We start from the raw sequence: 27,439 nt of genomic DNA, 5'->3' as shown, positions 1-27,439 counted from the left end.
ACTCCAAATAGGAAGTAATTATACTATTCTAATCCAAATACTGTATTAAGAAATAGCAGTATCAGTTCAGTATCTGTAGAAAGTTGTAAATATTCATCCATAAGATCAAATTTGGGGGGAACAATACTAGTCCCCAGCTTGTTTTTGTCCGCATCTCCTCAACGTGCAATATTGAATAGAGGTTGATATTCAGTTACATATTTACTTTCATCTTAAAATCCCCACATATATGAATAGAACCATTTCGATTTTTTAAATTGTAGATGGTTCCCACTGATTATCTGATATGTGAGTGACAAGTCCAAGGTCCTGCAATCTATGTAGCTTATAAAACAGTTGAATAACAGTTGGGGTATGATTTCTGCATCTTAACAGTATGATTTTGGCAGCTTAACAGTTTGATTTCTGCAACTTAACAATTCAGTGTCTAGCAACAGTGATTTGGAGGGGCGACTATGAGATATCACTTTGCATTGGTGCCTAATGGTAAACTACGTGTTCCTTACCTGGCACATCTGCCAACATAGCAGCAGACAATTTAATAGCTAATTTACACCATATTGGTGGATTTAAGGATGAGGACTTTTTCCATATTACAAGAAATTGTGGAACCATATGGAAAAGGCTGCGTAGTAAGAACCCTCTTCTTCACCAGTTTATGAGCTCACTAGATGTGTGTTCACCATATTATCTGCTGACTCCTCATATGGATGGAATCAGAAGAAAGATGCAGGTTCAGACACCACTAGTGTTTTTGCTTCCAAGTACAAACCAAATTTGACGTCATAGGATAATGAAGTTCAGTATTGCCTTTATCCATACGCAAAACTGTAACAGTAAGTGGCAAGTGAAGATGAATAACGACAGTTAACTACGAACTCATAATTTACACTGTTGTTTGCTGACACAGAAACAAAACCACTAAAGGAAATGAGACATGATATCAACACTTTGCTCTGTTAACGAGAATAAATAAGGGACTTAAGCTTGAACTGACAGGATAACTATCATCACCAATGTCCACGGTCATGGCAATGCAGTAGCAAAAACTATTTTCACCTCTAGATTCAATCATAGCCTTAGATAAAATCCATCCTAATCTTACAGTCCGATCATTGAAATACGTACCACTATTAATGTAGATTTCAAAATTAAACCATTGAAAAATATGCATCTAAAAATTACAGCAACTGAATACTCACGCTTCCCTTGGATGAACAAGGCACTGCTTAGAAATTTTACGAAACTGAAACAAATGAATACATGTATGTATTAGCTTTATGTTAAATCAAATCATTACATGAATGTACATTATAAGAAGAGTGACATACCGAATGTTCCTTTTCGGAAATTGCTGTAACAAAGGATATCAAGTATGACAACGACTGCTTAGCCTTCACATCAGTAATGTTTTCAACCTGTAAAGCAGAATTCAATTTATATCAAAAACATATCAATCATTAATAAAACAGGACATTCTGATCTGAAATACTAGAAAATATACAGCCCATGACTTCTACAGTGAACAATGAGTGACAAAAACTGACATTACATTACTCAAAAAGAGGAAACAGATGTTATATGTGGAAAGCTACACCACTTGACAAAAACTTAAAGCATCCAAAAGGGAAGGAGGTGACAAAATGAAACTTCATGTGTTGAGCGAGTATGTAATGTTACTGTAGTGATTAGAAAATAGAGTGAAATTTACAAAGAACTTGGCAATAAGAGCCCACTTATCAATACAATGATGCTTTCCCTCTGGCTTGGATGCATGCAGTAATTCAGATGGGAAGAATGTCATAAAGTCATGGTATCCTCTCCTAAGGCAAGTTGGCCCACAATCGTTGTAACTGGTCCTTAATATTTTGGATACTGGCACATGGATAGAATTTATGTCCCACATGTTATTTCAGGAACAGATCTGCAGATCTTTTTGACCATGGAAGCACCTCAACATCACATGGACAGCTCATAAAAAAACTTGTCTCAGGTGGGCGAGCACTGTTCAGTAGGAAAATGGCACCATGATAATGTTGCACAGGTGGTAACACATGATCATGCAGGATGCCTGTAACATACCACTGTGCTATCAGAGTTCCCTCAGTCACTATCACCCGTGGGCTACAGTCACACCCAATGGCTCATTACACCAAGAGTAACACTGCTGTGCTTCTCCAAAACAGTGGAAGAATGGGACCACTTCCCAGGTCACCACCGTACCACCACCATACTCACCAAAGATAGATTACTCATTGCTGAACACAATGAGGTGCCATTCATCAGAAGTTCATGTTTATGATCATGCCACCACTCCAAATACAGCTGTTTGTGCTTTAGTGTTAGCAGCATCCTACCCAATTCCCTAGTCTGGCTGCTGCTAGTCTCTGACCAATGGTGAAGGGCAAGACAATATGTTGCAGCGAGACCACTACTTGTTCTTGGATGGCAAGATGTGAAGGGCTTATGGTGTGCTTGGTGCACAATACAATGATACTCCCTTATGGTGCTCAGACGTGTTCGACCAGAGCTGTGATGGTTCAATTCCATCATGCCCGATTTGAGCGGTCGCACAACTGCACCACTTTAGCCAGTGTGTGCTGACAGTGAAATGTCTATGTCATTCACACCTATCACGATAGTGTTCCGTGGCCACTTCAGCACTGCTGCCTTCTTGTGTGGTCTCAATTTGGTGTAGCATCCAGAAAATTAACATTGGTGAGACAACTTGGACTGTATGCGGACATCTTGCCGGGTGTGTCAATCCAAAGAGAATTGGGATTCATTAACGAATCCTCCAGCCATTATATGATGTCAGAACATTGGCCTGCTCTGTTTTGTCTTATCTATATGCAATGTTTAGGTTGGCAGAAATATGTACAAAGGCTACTGGCATCATTATTTGATCATACAAAGTGAATATGCACGCTACGGATTGCACCTATTTCTCATTAGTTAACTTTAAGAGACTCATGTTGTCTTATGTGGCCAATTAGTTGGCCATGCTTGTATGTCAGTTCACTAACATTTACCAGTTTTTATCATTTGCTGTTAAGGTGCATTTGGATTACTGCGGGTTTTCCTCGACCTTTTATCACACTCCTTGTGGGAGCAGTTCGAAATGCATTTGTGGCAACTGTTAACTTGATAAACTATAAGGAAGTGTTGTTTTTGTTTTACGGGCATGTGGACATCATGATATTTCTTTTGGGTTTGTTCTTGTCTTGACCCTTGTTTAAGAAATTTTTGAAATGACTGGCAGCCACTTAAGTGATGCTGCTTTGTATTGTTTAAATGAGTGTATATTTAGGGGGTTGTTATAAAATGGTCATAATAAAATGGTAATTTTTGGGGCTCACCTCTTGACTGGGTATTCACTTAAGTGCACATTTGTTCACTCTGATAAATAAAAATTTGTTATCTATGGAATGTGGTTACAAGCACCTTGCCAACCCAGCACATCAACACCTTCTAGTGTCCCAGGAACCTTGACAACAAGGATGATTGTTCTCTTGTTCCCATGCAGACCAACTTTGGGCAGTCACATTCTAATGCCAACAATAATGGATACTGAACAATGAGAACAGCTGGCCAATCGGAGACTCAAAACAGGGGTCTCTTTCAGTCATTTAATGACCATATAGGGTAAACAATCTCCACTGTTAATATTTTGCAGGTTCTTCAGAGATATTTTCTCAGCATTTCGGTATGAGGGACCCACTGTCTCCAAAGTGTCATTAAAAAAGTAATTGTGTAATCATGATTTATCTGGTTTGTTATGGCAATTACATTCATTTATGTGAAAGTATCTATACAAGTGAAAGAGCCTGTAATACACAATCACCAAAATATACAACACAAAACACGGAGAATGGCAAAACCCTCAGATGAAAAATTGTGTTGTGATGTGGTTTCTGCTATTGGGGGAACAGCTCAGCATAGTGATAATGTGTCAATATTCCCCTGCATTCAGTGAACCCATTGATGAGGTGTATAATGGCCAACTCTTCACCAGTAAAGCTACCCATACAACTGTGTATTACTGTTAACATACAACAAACATTACTAGAAAAACAAACCCGAGAGAGAACTGAGTAGTACAGAAGCTTGAGGGCAAAGAGTGGAGTTTGCATTACTGTTGTCAACATCAACTACTATGAGTGAATGGAACAAGTTTCTTTCCAAACAAAAGACTGTTTTGCAGTTATTTTAAGTACAATACAGATACAAAAATAAATGGGAATAAGAAATCAAATGAAATCTTAATTAGTCTGTAATGAGACACTGAAGACCACAGGCCCCTTGTACCAAAATATTCAGAAGATTCCCCTGAATAGCCCACAAAATTTTGGCTGCATTTGGGTTCATCATGTATAGAAGGCCCTTGTCCGATCTCCATTTTGTGTCACTGCTAAATCAGTATTTGGAATGTGTTTCTCTTCTTTTCACCACCTATATAAATAGCATGTTCAGATTATGCAGTTGCGAAAAGAAACACCTCTTGTTAACTCTTACATCTCATCTGTTCTCTTTTTTACTTTGAAATTTGAATTTAAAGTTTCACAAGACCACAACTTAACAGGGATATCCCTTAACACTTAAGATACATTCATTTTATTCATACTGATTCTATTTTCAGTAAACATTTGAAATAAAAGTTTTCCTAGTGTTGACCCATCTTCTGTTGTGAAATAACTGTCACAAGACAGACAAAACTGATGTTTTGGTCACAACTGTAATTGTGTTTCGTTTGGGTTTATTAAGGGAGAACCTGCTGAAGTCTATCAGAGAGGGACCACTTATATTTCGTCATGGCCCCTTTACTGGACATGGCATCATGTCTAGACCACCATAGACATGATTGTTTCCTATGCTTGAGGGAGAAAGGATTTGCTGTTTCATAGTTGCATACTATCCCGTTCAATATAAGCCATAACCGACAGTCATTGAAAAATGGATGTGGATTACTGTGAGCACCTATTTCCTCATGCAAGACATCATATATACAACGACGACTTCTCACCCATAAGGCTCACGTCTCAAGTTACATGCACAGCCTGTTGGGCTCCAATGGATGGCAGCCAGCATGCCACAAACCTACAGCCATCTTCTCTGTTCATGTCGTTTGAGTTCTTAAATATATCCATGGCTTCCATTGGGAGAGATTGGTAAACATGCATGTTGTGTTACTAATAGAATGCATACTTAACCTGTAGTAACAATGAACTCCTGACTAGATGAAATCATCTTGAATTTGATTCGACACCAGTGTCTCCTAAATCAGTGTTCTGACAAGTTGAAGTTACAATCGGGCTTTATTACAAGTTCACTATAATCAAACAAGAGATTAGTGAACAGAATGCCTCTATATGTTAGACTGACATCCAGTTAAACCAATTAAACAAAATGCTATAATAAACATATTCAATACATTTATCGATGTTATTGTTATATACTATTTGAGAGTCACAAATATTCCTTGGAGTCATGTATGGTGTAGCAGTCTCTTCGCTACACTTGCAATGACATCAAGTGCAGCACTACTATCCTCATCACTGCACAAAGTCCATAAGGAATACTTCATTCAAATATATATAACAACCACGACAGATCGCGCTTCATAATAAACCTTCATGCATAGTAAAAAAGTTCTAGTTCTCAAAATGAGCCTTCTACTTATCTTTACCAAAGTTTACAACTATGTACACTTGTTCATTTCTGTGTCAACCTCCTATAGGATTTTCCTATCAGTCAAATGGTTTCCTTTTTAGAAAACCTTGCCAATAAAATAGCAGAAAACCTCGTACCCTCTCACCCTGATCTTGCTTGGCACGTATGCAAATGTCACTGAATTTTATCTTCTGTCATAGTCTTTCTGGTATTTGACCACCACCAGTATTTATACACAATATCTGACTGCTGTACATAAATCAACTGAAATATAATTTATCTCTGGCTTTGATCACTTTCTGAAAATAGTTTGGAGAAGCTGACTGGACGAAAAATTCTTACCTTCTTTCTGAAATATGTAATAAATTCCCTCAATGCAAACACCATCTATTTCCAGAATGAATTTTCACTCTGCAGCGAACTGCGAGCTGAAATGGAGTTTGGTAGATTGGAGATGAGATACTGGAAGTAGTGAAGGTGTGATGACAGGTCATGATTTGTGCTTCGATAGCTCAGTTGGTAGAGCACTTTCCGATAACATGCAAAGGTCTCAATTTAAATACCGGTCTGAAATGCAGTTTGACAATCTATTTCATTCAAAAGACTAATTTCCTTACTAGATTTTATCTTGCATCTCTCTCTCTCAGTATTGAATTATGAGCAAACTGTCATTTCTTCATACTTAAGTTTTCCTTTTATTTTCATTTCTGGTTGTTCTGGAAATATTCATGTCTTCCAGATGATATTTGAATAAATACTTCAGTTATTAAAATAAATCAACAATTTTTGGTACACTTTTAAATGATATGAGAGTTTCATATATTCCATTCTCAGATGCCTTCTTAGTAAAACACAGCACTTGACAAAGAATCCAATCAATTGTTTCCTATAGTGTCACTGATAACATGAACTATAGACACTTCCAAAATACCTAACTAAAATAAGCGACAGGAACAAATTAAAAATGAAATATAGTTTATTAGAACCTTACCTCAGCAATAACGTCAAACTGCGACTTATTTTCATACATATCACCACAATGTTCAGACCTGAAGAATAATTTGGTTCTCTTAGAAAAACACTTTACAACAGTAACCAACATAACGACATCTGACTTGATATTTAACACATTACAAATAAGGAAATATGATACAATTTCCACAGTAAAAATTACTGTAATTAAGACACTAAAATGTACTACTTAAAACAGAGCAAGCTGGAACTTCCCATCCACTCTTATTGTACCCCTGTTAATAACTTTTTTTGTAATTTTTCACTTTTCATTTAAGTATCTGTGAAGTACTTGTGTATCTGTGAAGTACTTGTGTAGTGTCTACCCAAATTTATCAAAACTTAAATCATGCTTTGCCTTGTTTAAATTCATTATCAAGTCTTTTCTTCTGCAATAAGCTGAACTCACTAGTGTAATTTGTTTCACTGAACCTGTGTTCAATACAATGTATTAATAAATGATCACTTTACTACAGCATGAAATAGGGAGCTTTGCCTCAGCTTATCAGTCAAGTTGAGCTTGCTGATTCCACTCATTAAAAAGACAGGAATTCTAACCTTGGAGTACCATATTTCCACTTCAGTGAAACTAATTAACTTAAGAAACAATTTTATATTTGATGCCATGTCACAGGAAACCATGATCACTATTGTTATAATGAATAAACAAACATTTCTTGTATTACCGAAAACTGGTGTTAGTCTGTGTTGCAGATCACCTTCAAGCCTGCATCGCAAACTGCACTTTGGGGCACAGACCAGATGATCCTGCAGCACAGTCTAAAACTGGTAGTCATTATTAAAAGAAGTGATACGGATGGTATTTGTTAATTTGTTTTAAACAAGAAATAATTGTAATCAAAGTCTAAATTCATTCAAAATTACTTTCAGCATTTGTACCGTTGTGCCTGTTAGATTCCAGATTTTACCACTACACATTTTTACCCTACTTATTTCAAATCAGATGACATCTTCCACTATTTAATTAATCCATTAATTAAGAATTTGCATCAATGATTACAACTCTAAAAAGATTACCTGTACTCATAAATAGGTTATTCCTAAAGCAAATGTATAAAATAGTTTCATGATCTTTTGAAATTTTTCTAAACTACTACAAATTCTGTGAACTACATGACTAGTTACATACAGCTCATCTGAATTAGCAAAATCTAACCTAGACAGTTTTGGAAACAACATCAAAATTTGTTCTTAAGCGTCTTATTAAGATCAACCCCAGAATAAAATAGTCAGTATAGGATTGGAAATCTCAAAGACAACATTTATGCGGAAGTGTGGGAAGTTGCAGGTAGTCAGTGTTGTGATATACTCTGAACCTGCCTATTACATGATCCTCATCTAGGTTGGTCTCTGCAACAATGTATCCATTTACCATATTTGAAGAAAACTGTCATCAGTTTGCATACATTCAGTACACTCGTGTGACTCTGAAATTGCTAACTTCCACTCGTGAACAGTGTCATCTGTTATGAATCTTACTTCAAGGCAATGTGTGAGTAATTAGATCTACAATTATGTACAGTGTTGTAGGTAACATCTGCTTATTTGTATCACTTACTAAGAAACTGAAGCTAATACTGCGTTGTGATTGTTGTGTATGAATTTGAATCAGATTGCATAATGTGAATATTCTGCTACTACCACATGGATAGTTGTTAATTTGCTGTGAAAACTGGAACTGGTTATCGTATTGATTATCTTGCTGATAAATGTGGGAAAGCTACATTACTAAGAAAGCTGCCTAGAGTATGTTACTGAAATTGCAGTTCTACAGATATTTGACAAACTTGATTCAATTTGCTGAAGCAGATTTTGCAGGTAGCTCATCTCACATATTTATGCAAATTTTCTACTGCTACAAGCTCTTGTAATTGATTTCTTATAAGCAGAACATTGTTGTAGTTTGTGCTCATTAGGAGTGTCACTGAACTCTGGTGGTACCATCTTTGATTACCAACCAAAAGGTCATGGATTCAATCCCAGTCACTTATTAGATATTTTTATAAAAAATCATTGGCAATGGTCTTGACAAAGAAATCAGAGGAATGGGTAGGCCCTGATGTAATACTGCCCACAGAGGCAAAATAATTGGCAATGATCACGACATGAGGATGCAGAAGGCAATGGCAACCACTGCACTTCATCATGATCATGATCATGATCATGATCATGATCATCATCATAATCATAAACTAAAGGCTATGCCTTGTCGATTTAGCCAGGTCCCTCTCTCTATTGTCATCCTGTTCAATTCTTCATACAATTTTATCCCCATATCTTCTTTGATTTTTCCCGAGGGCATGCAGCTTTACTGTATGGTTAAATGATGATAGCGTCCTCTTGGGTAAAACATTCCGAAGGTAAAATAGTCCCCCATTCGGATCTCCGGGCGGGGACTACTCAAGAGGATGTTGTTATCAGGAGAAAGAAAACTGGCATTCCACGGATCGGAGCGTGGAATGTCAGATCCCTTAATCGGGCAGGTAGGTTAGAAAATTTAAAAAGGGAAATGGATACGTTAAAGTTAGATATAGTGGGAATTAGTGAAGTTCGGTGGAAGGAGGAACAAGACTTCTGGTCAGGTGACTACAGGGTTATAAACACAAAATCAAATAGGGGCAATGCAGGAGTAGGTTTAATAATGAATAGGAAAATAGGAATGCGGGTAAGTTACTACAAACACCATAGTGAACGCATTATTGTGACCAAGATAGATACGAAGCCCACGCCTACCACAATAGTACAAGTTTATATGCCTACTAGCTCTGCAGATGACGAAGAAATTGAAGAAATGTATGATGAAATAAAAGAAATTATTCAGATAGTGAAGGGAGATGAAAATTTAATAGTCATGGGTGATTGGAATTCGTCGGTAGGAAAAGGGAGAGTAGTAAACATAGTAGGTGAATATGGATTGGGGCTAAGAAATGAAAGAGGAAGCCGTCTGGTAGAACTTTGCACAGAGCACAACCTAATCATAGTTAACACTTGGTTCAAGAATCATAAAACAAGATTGTATACATGGAAGAAGCCTGGAGATACTGACAGGTTTCAGATAGATTATGTAATGGTAAGACAGAGATTTAGGAACCAGGTTTTAAATTGTAAGACATTTCCAGGGGCAGGCGTGGACTCTGACCACAATCTATTGGTTATGAACTGTAGATTAAAACTGAAGAAACTGCAAAAACAGGTGGGAATTTAAGGAGATGGGACCTGGATAAACTGACTAAATCAGATGTTGTACAGAAGTTCAGGGAGAGCATAAGGGAACAATTGGCAAGAATGGGGGAAAGAAATACAGTAGAAGAAGAATGGGTAGCTTTGAGGGATGAAGTGGTGAAGGCAGCAGAGGATCAAGTAGGTAAAAAGACGAGGGCTAGTGGAAATTCTTGGGTAACAGAAGAGATACTGAATTTAATTGATGAAAGGAGAAAATACAAAAATGCAGCAAGCAAGGCAGGCAAAAAGGAATACAAATGTCTCAAAAATGAGATCGACAAGAAGTGCAAAATCGCTAAGCAGGGATGGCTAGAGGACAAATGTAAGGATGTAGAGGCTTATCTCACTATGGGTAAGATAGATACTGCCTACAGGAAAATTAAAGAGACCATTGGAGAAAAGAGAACCACTTGTATGAATATCAAGAGCTCAGATGGAAACCCAGTTCTAAGCAAAGAAGGGAAAGCAGAAAGGTGGAAGGAGTATATAGAGGGTCTATACAAGGGCGATGTACTTGAGGACAATATTATGGAAATGGAAGAGGATGTAGATGAAGATTAAATGGGAGATACGATACTGCGTGTAGAGTTTGACAGAGCACCGAAAGACCTGAGTCGCAACAAAGCTCCGGGGGTAGACAACATTCCATTAGAACTACTGACAGCCTTGGGAGAGCCAGTCCTGACAAAAACTCTACCATCTGGTGAGCAAGATGTATGAGACAGGCGAAATGCCCTCAGACTTCAAGAATATAATAATTCCAATCCCAAAGAAAGCAGGTGTTGACAGATGTGAAAATTACCAAACTATCAGTTTAATAAGTCACGGCTGCAAAATACTAACAGGAATTCTATACAGACGAATGGAAAAACTGGTAGAAGCCAACCTTGGGGAAGATCAGTTTGGATTCCGTAGAAATATTGGAACACGTGAGGCAATACTGACCCTACGACTTATCTTAGAAGCTAGAGTAAGGAAAGGCAAACCTACGTTACTAGCATTTGTAGACTTAGAGAAAGCTTCTGGCAATGTTGATTGGAATACTCTCTTTCAAATTCTGAAGGTGGCAGGGATAAAATACAGGGAGCGAAAAGCTATTTACAATTTGTACAGAAACCAGAGGGCAGCTATAAGAGTCGAGGGACATGAAAGGGAAGCAGTGGTTGGAAAGGGAGTGAGACAGGGTTGTAGCCTATCCCCGATGTTATTCAATCTGTATATTGAGCAAGCATTGAAGGAAACTAAAGAAAAATTCGGAGTAGGTATTAAAATCCATGGAGAAGAAATAAAAACTTTGAGGTTCGCCGATGACATTGTAATTCTGTCAGAGACAGCAAAGGACTTGGAGGAGCAGTTGAACGGAATGGACAGTGTCTTGAATGGAGAATATAAGATGAACATCAACAAAAGCAAAACGAGGATAATGGAATATAGTCGAATTAAGTCGGATGATGCTGAGGGAATTAGATTAGGAAATGAGACACTTAAAGTAGTAAAGGAGTTTTGCTATTTGGGGGAGCAAAATAACTGATGATGGTTGAAGTAGAGAGGATATAAAATGTAGACTGGCAATGGCAAGGAAAGCATTTCTGAAGAAGAGAAATTTGTTAACATCGAGTATAGGTTTAAGTGTCAGGAAGTCGTTTCTGAAAGTATTTGTATGGAGTGTAGCCATGTATGGAAGTGAAACATGGACGATAAATAGTTTAGACAAGAAGAGAATAGAGGCTTTCGAAATGTGGTGCTACAGAAGAATGCTGAAGATTAGATGGGTAGATCACATAACTAATGAGGAAGTATTGAATAGGATTGGGGAGAAGAGAAGTTTGTGGCACTACTTGACTAGAAGAAGGGATCGGTTGGTAGGACATGTTCTGAGGCATCAAGGGATCACCAGTTTAGTATTGGAGGGCAGCGTGGAGGGTAAAAACCGTAGAGGGAGACCTAGAGATGAATACACTAAGCAGATTCAGAAGGATGTAGGTTGCAGTGGGTACTGGGAGATGAAGAAGCTTGCACAGGATAGAGTAGCATGGAGAGCTGCATCAAACCAGTCTCAGGACTGAAGACCACAACAACAACAATCTTCTTTGATGTTATTAAAATATGTTTCCCTTGGGCTGCCTCTTGGTTTTTTCCCTAAAACTTTTCCTTCAAATACATATTTTAGGAGCTGGTTGTGTCTCATTATGTGCCGTATCATTTTTGATTTTCTTCTTGCTATGTAATTTAGCAGTGTTCTGTTCTCATTCACTTCTCTCAAGACCTGTTCATTACTTTTTCTATCTACCCAGCTCATTTTCGTCATTCATCTCCATACCCACATTTCCATTGCTCCCAGTCTCTTTTTCTCTGCCTTTCCCAGAGTCCACACTTCACATCCATATGTTGAGACATTCCAGACAAAAGTTTTGGCAAACTTTTTCCAACTTTCTAGGTGTATATGATTGTCTGTTAGTAAATTCCTTTTATTTTTAAAAGCTTGCTTTGCCAAGGCTTTTCTTCTCTTTATATCAGTGATAAATGTATTGTCGTCAGTGATTGTGCTCGCCAAATAACAGAAGTTCTCAACCTGCTCTAGAACATCATCTTTTAGTTTAATATTAACTTAACCATTTTCTTTTGTCTTCCCTACTACCATAGTTTTTGTTTTCTTCTTATTTATTTTTGGATTAAATACTCTTAGGATGTTGGCAAATTTTAGCAACATAAACTCCATTCCCTTTACTGAGTCAGCAAGTACTACTATATCATCTGCAAAACAGATAGTGTATTCGCTCCCCATTAATTTTAATTCCTTTGGTTATTCTTTTCAATTTTTCAATGGTTTTTTTCAATAAATAAGTTGAACAAATATGGAGATAATGGGCATCCTTGCCTTACTCCCCTCCTTATTTTTGCTTTCTTCTTCACACTATTCATTTCTATCTCTGCTTCCTGCCTTTATGTGCACTTAAGACTCATAATATATATCGACAGGAATAGTGATGTATAATTGAAAAAGTGAGATGATGATCACACCATTGGCAGAAAACTGGATTAGTCCCCCATTCTGGTCTCATGGAGGATACAGTCAAGGGGGAGATGAATACAGTTTTGCACTAAATGTCAGCTATAAATAGTAAATAAACTGTTCAAGGAATAAGAGTATGAGGTATACAAGGTCTGTTCAAAAAATTCCAGAACATTCGTAATTTTGTGTCAGTAGTGTGTAGGAGCAAAATGTGGAATTGCTGGAAGTTTCATTGTTGTATGTCTGCTGGTTACTGTTCAGTGCTGTATTGAGCAGAACATTGTATTGCACAGTTTGCGAATTTTGGGATGGCAGAGTTAGAGGACCAACGCGTCTGCATTAAATTTAGTGTGAAACTAAAGAAAACCTTTACAGAGACACGCCAAATGATGCAGGAAACTTATGGTAATGAGAGATTAAGCAGTACTCGGTGTTATAAATGGTTCACATGGGTTTAAAAATTGTCGGACAGAAGTTAAAGAAGACCCTTGTTCAGGATGACCTTAAATGTCCACCGATGACACTCATGTCGGGAACATCAACGAAATTGTACATGCCAATACACGATTGACTGTCCTAGAGATCGCAGAAGAATGTAACATTTCAGTTGTGTTGTTGTTGTGGTTTTCAGTCCTGAGACAGGTTTGATGCAGCTCTCCATGCTACTCTATCCTGTGCAAGCTTCTTCATCTCCCAGCACCTACTGCAGCCTACATCCTTCTGAATCTGTTTAGTGTATTCATCTCTTGGTCTCCCTCTACGATTTTTACCCTCCACGCTGCCCTCCAATACTAAATTGGTGATCCCTCGATGTCTCAGAACATGTCCTACCAACCGATTCCTTCTTCTAGTCAAGTTGTGCCACAAGCTCCTCTTCTCCCCAATTCTATTCAGTACCTCCTCATTAGTTATGTGATCCACCCATCTAATCTTCAGCATTCTTCTGTAGCACCACATTTCGAAAGCTTCTATTCTCTTCTTGTCCAAACTATTTATCGTCCATGTTTCACTTCCATACATGGCTACACTCCATACAAATACTTTCAGAAACGACTTCCTGACACTTAAATCTAACCGAGCGAGGTGGCACAGTGGTTAGCACACTGGACTCGCATTCGGGAGGATGACGGTTCAATCCCGTCTCCAGCCATCCTGATTTAGGTTTTCCGTGATTTCCCTAAATCGCTTCAGGCAAATGCCGGGATGGTTCCTTTGAAAGGGCACGGCCGATTTCCTTCCCAATCCTTCCCTAACCCGAGCATGAGCTCCGTCTCTAATGACCTCGTTGTCGACGGGACGTTAAACTCTAACCACCACCACCACTTAAATCTATACTCGATGTTAACAAATTTCTCTTCTTCAGAAACACTTTCCTTGCCATTGCCAGTCTACATTTTATGTCCTCTCTACTTCAACCATCATCAGTTATTTTGCTCCCCAAATAGCAAAACTCCTTCACTACTTTAAGTGTCTCATTTCCTAATCTAATTCCCTCAGCATCACCCGACTTAATTCGACTACATTCCATTATCCTCATCGTATATCCTCCTTTCAAGACACTGTCCATTCCGTTCACCTGCTCTTCCAAGTGCTTTGCTGTCTCTGACAGAATTACAATGTCATCGGCGAACCTCAAAGTTTTTATTTCTTCTCCATGGATTTTAATACCTACTCTGAACTTTTCCTTTGTTTCCTTTATTGCTTGCTCAATATACAGATTGAATAACATCGGGGAGAGGCTACAACCCTGTCTCACTCCCTTCCCAACCACTGCTTCCCTTTCATACCCCTCGACTCGCATGACTGCTATCTGCTTTCTGTACAAATTGTAAATAGCCTTTCGCTCCCTGTATTTTACCCCTGCCACCTTCAGAATTTGAAAGAGAGTATTCAAATCAACATTGTCAAAAGCTTTCTCTAAGTCTACAAACGCTAGAAATGTAGGATTGCCTTTCCTGAATCTTTCTTCTAAGATAAGTCATAGGGTCAGTATTGCCTCACATGTTCCAACATTTCTACGGAATCCAAACTGATCTTCCCCGAGGTCGGCTTCTATCAGTTTTTACATTCATATGTAAAGAATTCGTGTTAGTATTTTGCAGCCGTGACTTATTAAACTGATAGTTCGGTAATTTTCACATCTGTCAACACCTGCTTTCTTTGGGACTGGAATTATTATATTCTTCTTGAAGTCTGAGGGTATTTTGCCTGTCTCATACATCTTGCTCGCCAGATGGTAGAGTTTTGTCAGGACTGGCTCTCCCAAGGCTGTCTGTAGTTCTAATGGAATATTGTCTACCCCAGGGGCCTTGTTTCGACTCAGGTCTTTCTGTGCTCTGTCAAACTCTTCACGCAGTATCATATCTCCCATTTAATCTTCATCTACATCCTCTTCCATTTCCATAATATTGTCCTCAAGTACATCGCCCTTGTATAGACCCTCTATATACTCCTTCCACCTTTCTGCTTTCCCTTCTTTGCTTAGAACTGGGCTTCCATCAAAGCTCTTTATATATATGCAAGTGGTTCTCCTTTCTCCAAAGGTCTCTTTAATTTTCCTGTAGGCAGTATCTATCTTATTTCAGTTGTATCATGTCATTAATTCCTGACACAGCATCTTGGAATGCATCGTGTTGCCACCAAGTTTCTCCCAAGGCTCGGGAGTTAGACCAGAAAGACCTTTGCCTTGCAACGCAACTTGTCGGGTCAGGTCAAATGTCAAACTCAAGCTGACAGTTTCTTTAAGGATTTGTTCATCATGAATCTGTGCCACAGGGACCAACTGTTAATTGATGGTACTATTGGGACATGCTGCAATGCCTGCAAAAAAATTTGTGGAGGAAACGACCTGAAATGTGGCAATACAATTCATGGCTCTTGCATCACGATAATGCACCCACACATTCATCCTTGTTTGTGCATGACTATTGCAACAATAGATGAGATACAACAAAATTTGCAGATGGTGCTTCATGCGGTCCAGCAACAGGTGTATCAAAACTGCTTCTGGAAATGGAAACAATGCTGGGAGTGGTGTATGAATTGTGGAGGAGAGTATTTCAGGAGAAAATGCACAATAAGTAAAAGGTAAGCATATGAAAATTGTGTGGACGAAGTTCCGGAATTTTTTGAACAGACTTAGGGAAGGCCTTGACACAATGAATTACACCAGCTACAGTACATCATGATGAGGCAGAGATTCTGAAAGCAGGTAGTGGATTGTAGCACATACTCAGGAGCAAATACAGTTTCACATCATAATTTAGTGATAATGGAAAGTATGCCAAAGTTTAAGAGAATCGTCTGGAAGAATCAGTTCGTAAAGATGTTGGACTCTGAAGTAATGAGGAATGATTATGAATATCTTATTTTCCCAATGTTGTAGATATATACATACTTTGATAATGAATATTGCAATAGGCAGCTAAGCAGAGGAGGTATGGACACCAGTAGAAGGGAAATCACGGAAGTTGGTCAGGCAAATGTAACTGCAAAGAATCCTTGGGTAACAAAAGAAAGTAACACATCAATCGATTGAGGAAAAAATTAATTACAATAATTGTTCAAGAAAAGAAAGATAATTCAGCAATGCGAGCCACTCCAAAAAAAATAAGTAGGAAGTGAAAGGAAGCTAAAGTAAAATGACCTCATAAAAAACCATTAAGAAATCAAAAATGAAATTGTCATTGGAAGAAAACAGTCAACATACAACACAGTCAAAGTAACTTTCAGTGAAACTGAATGCATAAGTGGGATGTTAAGAGTGCAAAGGCAATTCTGCTGTTAAATGTGTAAGAGACAGAGGGGCAGGAACTGTCCGCTGAAGTAGTAGGAAATTAAATAGGTGTTGATTTGGATGGCACGGGGATCTAGTATCAGAATAAAAGTTTGACATGCCCTGGAAGACTTGTGACCAAACAAGGCACAAAGAATAGGTAACATTCTTGTGGAATTTCCAAAATAACTGGGGGGAAGCGGACACTAAACCATTATTCAATTTAGCGTGTAGCATCCATGAGACTGGAGACCTACCACACAATCTAGAATATAATAAGGGCACATAAATGCAAAACCTACTGCTCAATCAACCTCACAGCTCATTCAAACCAATTGATGAAAATAATAATATAAAGAAAATGGAAAAGAATATTCATGATCTGTTTGTCTTTAGGAAAGGTAAATGCACAAGTTAGTTTCATATTCTATGGCTCATTTGTACGATAAATTGTAATGATGCAGAATGAGTTATTTCACACTCAAATAAAAAACCTATCAGTTTTGATGTTGCATTTGATAAGGTAATGTTTAAGGAAAATCAACACACACTAATGGGATTTGTCAACCAACAAAAAGTGTTTTACAATGTCAAATGGTGCACAATGTTTGAAATTCTCAGAAAAATAGATGTAAGCTAAAGCTGAAAGGTGAATAACACATGATATGGAATAATAAGAATGGAAGACCAAGAGAGAAGTGCTCAGATTAAAAAGGGTGTAAGACAGGGATGCAGTCTTTCTCCATTACTGCTCAATTTACACACTGAGAAGTGATGATAGAAAAGAAAAGTTCAGGAGTGGGGATAAAATTTGTGGTGAAATGATATCAATAGTAAGATTCATTGATGACATTACTATCCTCAGTGAAAGTGATGAAAAATTAATTGGTGGCCAGTTGTCATGTGCTAATGAGCTACAGCACAACGTAAAAATCACACTAAAATTATGCCATTTCGTTTTGAACGCGAGCTGGAAATTACATTAAATTACACCCTTTCTCTTTGAATTCAAGCCATGAATCCCTCTACAGTTATGCCATTTATCCTCGAATGTGTGCTGCTATAAATACAAATATAAAACAGATGAAAATATGTTTTGTAGTGCTCTCTCCTCAATAACTAGAAACCTTCCTCAATAACTAGAAACCTGGCTTAAGTACCGAAATGACAATCAGACGCACTAAAATCAACTCAGAGAGGGGATGCAGCTGCCTGTTTTCTACTGCAAATGCTATGTTGTGATGTCTTCCCTTCCAGCACTATGAGTGCCACATTGCTCACAGCCCCAGATCATTATTTTTCTTTGAAACTGTTAGTAGTATATTGCGGAAGTGTAGAGTATGATACGGTCTTGAAGAACAGTTGTCATTATGACGGCACAGTGGGAAAGTGGTGCAAAGCACAGACTGGTAATCTGTGTGCCTGGATTTGATTCCCACAGATTTCAACATCCTCCCCCCCCCCCCCCCCCCAAAAAAAATGGCAAACTGTGTGTGTGTGTGTGTGTGTGTGTGTGTGTGTGTGTGTGTGTGTGTGTGTGTGTTTTCAGATTTCATACATAAAATTAATATACTTCATTTAGTTATGATTACTGCCCTTACAGGTCAAAGGCTGTAACCTAGATGGTGGTACAACAAATGAGTATACAAGGAAATTTAGTATGGAACTGTTTCCTGTAGATGACCTGCCACAGAGACCCTTTTTCAGTACACCTTTAGAGGAGACTGTGAGGTTTAAAGAGTTAGGGAGATGTACTTCTGTAAATCTAACAACAGAGGAGTGTGGTACGAGGCTCACCAATTTGACTTCTGTAACACTGAAAATTTTGAAATACTTGAAAAATACTTTTATCAGCTTCTTAACTGTTCAGACCAATCAATGAAAATCTGGAAGTTTCACCCCCATCCCATATCAATGAAGTTAAAGAAGTTATTAAAACTTTATATATCTAGGGGTGAAGACTATGACAACAGAACTTTTAAAATGGTCTTTACTAAAAATAAAAACAACGAACTAAAATTAATCTCTGAGAAAGCTTGCAAAACACAAAAACTCCCAGGGGAGTGGAAGGCAGCCTTGATACATCCATTACACAAGAAAGGCACTGAACAGGATGTTAACAAACGAATTTCTTTGCAATCAGTTGCATATATCATTTTCCAAGATCATACTAAACAGAGTAGACACAACTCTGGAAAGTAATTTAGGCAAACATTAAGGTGGTTTTAGGAAGGGTAGATCATGTTCTGAACAAATATTTAGTCTGAAAGCAAGCATTTGCCACAGATTACTAAATTTAAAAGGTCAGTTTAAAATAAAATTGCATGTAGCAGATTGCATAAGCGTAGAGTATGAGGGATTTTTAAAGTGTCATCGACAGGACTCCATGTGCGAGTGGTCTAAAGCACAGACTGGTAATTTGCAGACCTGGATGCAATTCCTCCAAATGCCAAATATTAAGCTATTAATTATAAAATTTAAATATATTTGAACAGTTCAGTTTATGTATATAAAATTAATATGTTCAATTTAGTTACGATTACTGCCATCGCAAGTCAATAGGCTATAGGCCACCACACTGTAGAGAATTTGTATAATTTTGCGGGACAAGCCGCTAATGGAAAAATTACAGAATGTGTGAATAGTGTAATGAGCACTGAATGTGCATTGAAAGTAAATTAAAGAAAGGTAAAAGCAATGATGAATAACAGAAATGAGATTGATGATAAAGTTGGCATCAAAACTGGGGACATTGTAGTAGACGAAGTGACGGAATTCTGCAATCTTGGAAGCATAGAAATACATGACAGACAGAGCAAGAAGGACATAAGAGGCAGACCATATAGCTAAAGAGAATAGTACTTGCTAAAAGAAGTCTATTAGTGTAAAATATAGACCTTAATTTGAGGAAAAAATTCTGAGATGGAACATATGAAGCACAGTGTAGTATCGAAGTGAATCATGGACAGAAACTTTCTGGTAGATTAAAACTGTGTGCTGGACCAATACTCAAAATTGGGACCTTTGCCTTTCACAGGCAAGACCTCTGCCAACTGAGTTACCAAAGCAAAACTCACAATCCATCCTCACAGCTTTACTTCTGCTCTCCAAAGTGAAAAATTCATTCTAGAATCATGGACTGTTGGAAAACTGCAAAAGAAGAGAATTGAAGCATTTGAGATGTTTTGCTATGGAAAGATGTTCAAAATAAAGTGGAGTGATGATATAAGAAATGAGGAGGTTCTCCACAAAACCAGTGAGGCAATAGGCATGTGGGAAACACTGACAAGGAGGAGGATGGGATACTAGGACAAGTCAAACAGTGGAAAATCCAGGATGTAATGTAACAATATTATGAAAAGGATAGTTGCTACTCATAATATAGCAGAGATGCAGAGTTGCAGATATGCACAACAAAAAGTCTGTCACAAAATAAGCTTTCTGCCAACAAGGCCTTTGTAAAAAAAAAAAGACACATACACACACAGTCTCTGGCAGCTGAAGACAGACTCAATACTACGACATGTGTAATGACACCAGGGTGGAGGAGGAGATAGCACAGGCTCTCAGGAACTGAGGAACGACGATTTGGATTTAACATCCTAATGATATCATCATCATCATTACTAAATATGGAGCACAAGCACAGAACGGTCACAGATGAGGTAGGAAATATGTCATGGTATTTCCTAATGACCCATCCAAGCATTTGCATCAAATGATTCAGGGAAAGCACAGAACCCTAAATCTTGATCAGCAGACAGGGATTTGAGCTCCATTCCTTATGAGTGTGAGGCCACCCACCATCTTGACCACTATGCCACCTCAGTCACTGGCACAGGTCATGAAGCAATCACTGAATTCAATCATACTGTCCTCTGGGACATAATCTGTAACTACATGAACACCTCACTCATGGCTACAGCTTTCTGGTTTTTATCTACAACTCAGCACTTTTTCACTATATTCATTCCATTGTTTGTATTCCACACACGATTTTCCAATATGATGCATGTGTATTGGGTTTTCCTTCTTTTATGAAGTTAATTTCATTTTCTGACAAATATTTGCAGATATTTTACGCAAACAGATAGAGGCAAATATAGTGCTCTGTAGTTCCTCATTCTGAAGTTCTACACCCGCATTTGTATCAAGGAAAATGAATGAACAAAGCTCCCCCCCCCCCCCCTCCACTCTCTGTAACACACACACACACACACACACACTTAATGCAATATGTAACAAATGTAATTTATGACAATAACTTACAGTTCTAAATGCTCAACTGCCGACTTAACAATTTCTTTCGCAACCTTTTCATTTTCTTTGTATTCATCCAACTCTTGTTTATACTTTATAGCCTGAAAAGATAGAATTGATGTGGTTACTGAAAGGTATCAAAACAAAAGAAATATGATTAGTCAAATTATTACATTTTAGGATGAAGAATTACTAGAGATTCAATAGCAAAATAGTCCATGTGAAGTCTTTCCAATCTCTCGACGGCTAATTTTCTGTTGAGTACACAGTTACTTGATACTTCACCCAAAGCAGAGTAAGTATAAACATTTTGTTTGTAGCTGGCAGAATTGTTCTGAAGTAAGGCAGTACTTTACCTCCACATTCTTGCATGGAGCAAAATAACAATAACTCCCTTCATTCTAATAAATCAATCATACGATGCTACATTTACAAGTAAGAAGTAGTTTGTTCACATTGAAATCCCTAAAATGACATAGAACAAGAACAATATGTGAACTGTAGAGGTTAGCCATTATTCATTTGACTCTCAAGGAAATTTGTAACACCCTTCCCATAAATCTATGCCCTCCCTGTCATCACTATGAAAGAAAACTTCAAATATGTGCAAGAAAACATATACTGTACTACAGCTTCATAATTACATGGTGATCGAAACTGTGCATTTTTTGTGATGAACCAATTAGCACAAAACATTTGGTTCCATACTGTGAAACTGTAACATCCAGAAACATTTATGACCTGGATAATGGAAATGGCGTTTGAAAATTTATCAGAGACTCGTTCTCACACAATTTAATCAGTGAATATCCCAGAAGCACCTAGAATTAATTTTTGAGGGATTTCTCTCAGTTCAAACTTGATTCTGTTTATAAGTGACCAAAATAATCAGACAACTTAGCTCTGCAGCAGTGTCTGATAAATGGGGTCCATTGTTTATGTTATGGTGGTGCCTGCTGATTTGAAGAACTGATCTCTGACTGACACAGTTTTATTGTTATGGAGAATACCAGGAATGGAATTTAACCATTAATTTTAAGCAAATGGAGTGGAACATTTGGTTACTGGAGAAATGAGTAAAGTCCTGATGTTAGATTTTGGCAAAGCAAGGTCTGCGGAGTCTTATAAAAATGTTAGTTGTTATTAACAAGGATGGATTCAGCAAAAGCAAGATTAAGAACTGTAATGGCCAAGATATACAAGCAACTAAATATTTAAAAGGGGCTTCATGGAAAACACATATTACATCAGAAACGAAGATCAGGATATTTAAAACTATTGTAGAAGTGTAGCAACATACAGAGCAGAAACATGGGAAATGACGGAAAGAATCAAGTGGAGCTTATTTTTATGTGGAGATTGGATTTTGAAGTTGTTATGTAAGATGACTTGCTAGCATAAAATTAAAAATGAAGACATATGTAAGAAAATGAACCTGGGCAGCACTATAATGGATAACACTAAAGCAAAACAATTCTGATGTACGGACATGTATTATGGGAAGGAAAGTTGCTCACCATATAGTGGAGATGCTGAGTCGTACCTAGGCACAACAAAAAGACACTCTCAATTAAAGCTTTTGGCCATTGAGCCATTTGTCAACAATACACACACACACACACACACACACACACACACACACACAAATGCAACTCATACACATGACCGCAGTCATATGTGTGTGTGTGTGTGTGTGTGTGTGTGTGTGTGTCTATTGTTGACAAAGGCCTTAATGGCTGAAAGCTTTAATTGTGAGAGTCTTTTCGTTGTGCCTAGCTGCGACTCAACATCTCCGCTATATGGTGAGTAGCAACTTTTCTTCTCATAATATCGTTACATTCCATTCTGGATTTTCCATTGTATGGACATGTATGCCATTTGGGTGAGGACAAATGGCCGAGAGAGAGAGAGAGAGAGAGAGAGAGAGAGAGAGAGAGAGAGAGAGAGGGTGGGGATTGCAGATTACATTCCAATGAACAGGAGGAGGGAATTTAAAATAGTAATTCTGTCACAGTAAACTTAAGTTATGTGCCCAACAATGGTACATTATTAATTATCAATGGCAATTAAACATTTCTTATAATGGAGAGAAAACTTGCAGCTTAGCATTGTGACAAATTTCAAATTTTTAGCACCTATATACTGAATTCTGGAAATTATGACAACAGTAACAGAAGTAGTAGTAGGGCAGTAGTAATAGTAGTAGTAATTTCTTCATATTTTCGTTTACTTGTGTACAGAATCACAGAAACAAATTACTGGGAAAGCATCACCTATGAAAGTGAGTACACACTCAAAAACAAGGGAAAGTATTTCGTTTCTAGACTGGTCCAATTCTGTCTGCCAGTCAGCCTGTCTGTCTCCTGTGCAGCTCATACTGCAATGGTACCTTCCATAGCTAGTAGTCAATTTCTGATAATATTTAAAAAGCAATAAAAAGCTTTTTCTTTTCAAAGATAATGAAGTTTATGAACAATGTTACTTCAACTCTCATGGATTCCTAATGACAATTTGTGGTTCAGAATTTACAGAAATTTATCCTTAAATCCATAACACCTAAAAGCCTCATACAAAATTATGAAAATTCTGGAATTCAAATTCAACAAAACACATACACTTTAACAAACAAGAAGAAGAAGAAGAAGAAGAAGAAAAGGTTTTACAGTCTTGGTGAGATGAGGTCAATAGAGATGGAGCACAAGCTTGGATTAGGAAAGAATGGGAAAGGAACTTGACCATGTCTTTTCAAAGGAACCATCCTCACATTTGTCTTAACCCTTTGAGCACCAGTGGTTCCTGCCTCAAAACACCATTTTAATAATTTTGTTTTGAAGTACCAGTGCCTTCCACACAAAACAGCTGATACTATTGAAACACAGAGAAATCTAGTTGTAGACTTAGGTACTTCTATGAATGAAACACACTGTAGCAGTCATTTACAGCATTCAAAGCAACAGTCAGCACAAGATAGTGCTACATGACAGTATGAGTTTGTGACAGTTTTTTGTAGTGATCATATTGAGATAACTGACTGTGAAAGTAAGTATATCTCAAGTTGTTGAAGTGCAAATTTGAGTTTATAACAATAACAGAAATTCTTGGGTGAACATAAAATTACTCAACAGAGAGACAGTGTAACCGTATCTGATGGAATACCTAAACGATTCCACATACAGTATATTAAAGAAGTTATTCGTCTTCTGTCAGGAGTCTACTGTGGGATGCTATTGGGATGATGTGTTCCAAGTGATTGGAAAAGTAGCCGGCCACTCCAATTTCCAAAAAGAGCCATCAAAGAGATGCACAAAACTATAGGCCTACATCACTGATGTGAATGTGTTGTAGGATTTGGAACACAATTTATGCTCTCATACTATGACATTTCTGGGACCATAAATTGATAGGAATCTCTGGAGACCATAAATCTACAGGAATGAACACAAATTCCGTAAACAACAATCTTGTGAAACCCAGCTCGCTCTGTTCATTCAAAAGACACAGAAGTCAGTTGATACTGGTGTCCAGTTGTTGTTGTTGTTGTTGGTGGTGGGGGTGGTGATGGTGTGATCCTTGTTTTTCAAAGATGTTTGAAACTGTTCAGCACTATCACCTAATGAACAGATTATGAATGTATGTGGTATCAGAACAGCTTTGTCATTGGACAGAAAAGGTCCTAGCAAACAGAATGCAGCTTATTGCTCTTAACAAAGAGGAATTTCACACATAAAAGCAGGTTCAATCATGCTCCAAGGCAGTGTTATGCAACAAGTAGGGTTCATGGATGGCGGAATACCTTTGTGGGAGGGGTGGGGAAGGATAGTGGGCAGGATATTTCTCATTCCAGGGCACAACAAGAGGTAATCAAAACCATGGCAGAGAATATAATTCAGTTGCTCCAGTGCTGAGTGGTACTGAGTTACGAGGAGAATGCTCCTCTGTGGCCGGACGCTGGGACTTTGGGAGGTGCTGGGAGACTGGAAATATAAGGCATGGGAGATATAATTTTGTACATGGTTGGGAGGATAATAATGGTCAGTGAAGGCTTCAGTGAGACCCTCAATATATTTCAAGAGGGTCTGTTTGCCACTGCAGATGCGATGAACACGGGTGGCTACACTGTATGGAAGGATTTCTTAATATGGAACAGGTGGCAATGTCGAAATGGAGGTATTGGCAGTAGGTCTGATATGGATGGAGGTACTGATGTAACCATCTTTGAGGTGGAGGTCAACATCTAGGAAGATGGCTTGTTGGGTTGAGTAGGACCAGGTAAAGTAAATTGGGGAGAAGTTGTTGAGGTTCTGGAAGAATGTGGATATGGCATCCTTACCTTCGATCCAGATAGCAAAGATGTCATCAATGAATCTGAACCAGGTGAGGAGTTTTAGGATTCTGTGTTTTTAGGAAGGATTGCTCTAGACGGCCTATGAATAGGTTGGCATAGGATGGTGCCACGCGAGTGCCCATAGTCGTACTCAGGATTTGTTTGTAGTGGCTCCACCGCTGGTGTTATGAACCGCAAGGATTGCCTGGCGGGAGCACTTCTCCAGCTGTCAGATGCTTCCACCTACAAACTTTGCCACAGTGATCCATTCCAGTAATCTAGAAGGATCTCCAGTCACTACTCAAAGCCTTAGGCCCATCCCAGAACCTCTCCTCAGAGTCCGTCTCCCTGTTCACCCCTACCACTCCCCGAACTCCTACCTTCTCCATGCTTCCTGAAGTCCATATACCTTATCACCCAGGACGCCCATTGTGGCCAGTTACTGTGCCCCCACTGAGAGAATCTCCGCTCTCGTTGACCAACACCTTCAACATATTACCTGGAACCTACCCTCCTATATAAAAGATAATAATAATTTCCTCCACCAACTCTACACAGCTCCTGTCCCTTTACCATACGGTGCCCTGCTAGTCACTATTGATGCCACTTCCTATACACTAACATCCCTAATGCCCATGGTCTTACCACTATTGAACACTACCTTTCCCAATGCCCGATGAATACCAAACCAGCAACTTCCTTCCTAGTCACCATGACCAACTATATCTTCACTCACAATTACTTATCCTTTGAAGGCATTTCCTACAAACTAGTCCAGGGTATGGTTATGGGCACCAGAATGGCACCATCCTATGCCAACCTATTCACAGACCATCTAGAGGAATCCTTTCTATAAACCCAGAATTCTAAACCCCTGACCTGGTTCAGTCTCACTGATGACATCTTTTCTATATGCATTGAAGGTGAGAATACACTATCCATGTACCTCCAGAACCTCAACAACTTCTCCACCATTTGCTTCACCTGGTCCTACTCAACCCAACAAGCCACATTCCTAGATGTTGCATAGTTGGATAAATCATGAAACCAGGTCAACAATATAATGAAATGGAAAGGATAGTTGCTGCTCATCATCTAGCGAAGATGCTGAGTCGCAGAAAGGCACAACAAAAAGACTGTTCGAAAGTTACCTTTTGGCCAACAAGGCCTTTATCAAAAATAAACACACACACACACACACACACACACACACACACACACACACACACACACGCACGGAAACCCAACTCACACATATGACCACAGACTCTGGCAGCTGGCTCCACTTAAATCCAACTCATGAAAACCATGCCTCGCCTTGAAATTCCGTAACCAGTCACAATTTGCTTTAAAGGAAAACAATCTGTTGATTTTATTGGCTAAAAGTTTTGCTTTTCCACAAACAACTGCCTTCAAAGAGGGTTTTCCAGTGCTTGCTGCTGCAAAAGTCACTTGAATACGGCCTCTTCAAGCTCTCGGTTTTCTGTTGTTTTCATTACTTTTCTCAATGAACTCCCATCTTCATCCCCAGAGACAGACACAAAGTTGAGAAATGAGAACTTGTTTTTGCCTGAAATTTCTGATGTTCCCATGCATCATCTCAGCTATCTGCTTACTATTCGTGCCCCTGTCTAACTGCTCGAGGACTTTTATTTTGTCTGCCAATGATAAGACAATGTGTTTCCTTTTAGAAAATGTATGCCTACAGCAAATTAAAACACAAGCACAAAATAAAACAAAAGAGACAGAAAATGGAATATATAGTGACAAATCAGTGTACACATTAAGGGCATGACAGACTGATGCAGTCCACCCCGAATGACGGGCACCACAAGCAGTACATTGGGTGCATTGTGTGTACAACAAAGCATGTACTGTATTCATTGGTCACTGGAAAGTTTTGTCTTTTAAGACATTCACTGCAGATTGATTTTATAATGATAAAGAAATGTGCAGTGTACTGTACACTGTAATAACTATTGAACAAAACCAACAATTTTAGTCATACAGTGTAAATTTATTTTTCCTTTGAGCAATCCATTTAGTTGGTGATCTGGATATTTGGAAGTACTGAAATTTTGCCACCTGAGGGTAACTGTGGGTAGCCATTCTGTCAATTTTATACAAAATATTGGCTGGTTGT

At 38.3% G+C, this 27,439-nt stretch overlaps 1 protein-coding gene across 1 annotated transcript in view; it reads right to left on the bottom strand.

Annotated features, from left to right (window-relative positions):
- The window catches only part of LOC124595527, a 291,163-nt gene that overhangs the window by 104,098 nt on the left and 159,626 nt on the right, over positions 1 to 27,439 (bottom strand). The window contains exons 12-15 of the mRNA XM_047134296.1: positions 20,982 to 21,073; positions 6,662 to 6,719; positions 1,332 to 1,418; positions 1,203 to 1,246 (exon numbers count right to left, since the gene is read on the bottom strand). Coding sequence (XP_046990252.1) covers positions 1,203 to 1,246; positions 1,332 to 1,418; positions 6,662 to 6,719; positions 20,982 to 21,073 — 281 coding nt within the window. The remainder of the gene's footprint in view (positions 1 to 1,202; positions 1,247 to 1,331; positions 1,419 to 6,661; positions 6,720 to 20,981; positions 21,074 to 27,439) is intronic.

Source organism: Schistocerca americana, chromosome 2 (assembly GCF_021461395.2).
Source record: "Schistocerca americana isolate TAMUIC-IGC-003095 chromosome 2, iqSchAmer2.1, whole genome shotgun sequence".
Classification (NCBI taxonomy): Eukaryota; Metazoa; Arthropoda; class Insecta; order Orthoptera; family Acrididae; genus Schistocerca; species Schistocerca americana.
This window is presented reverse-complemented; position numbering and strand designations above follow the sequence as displayed.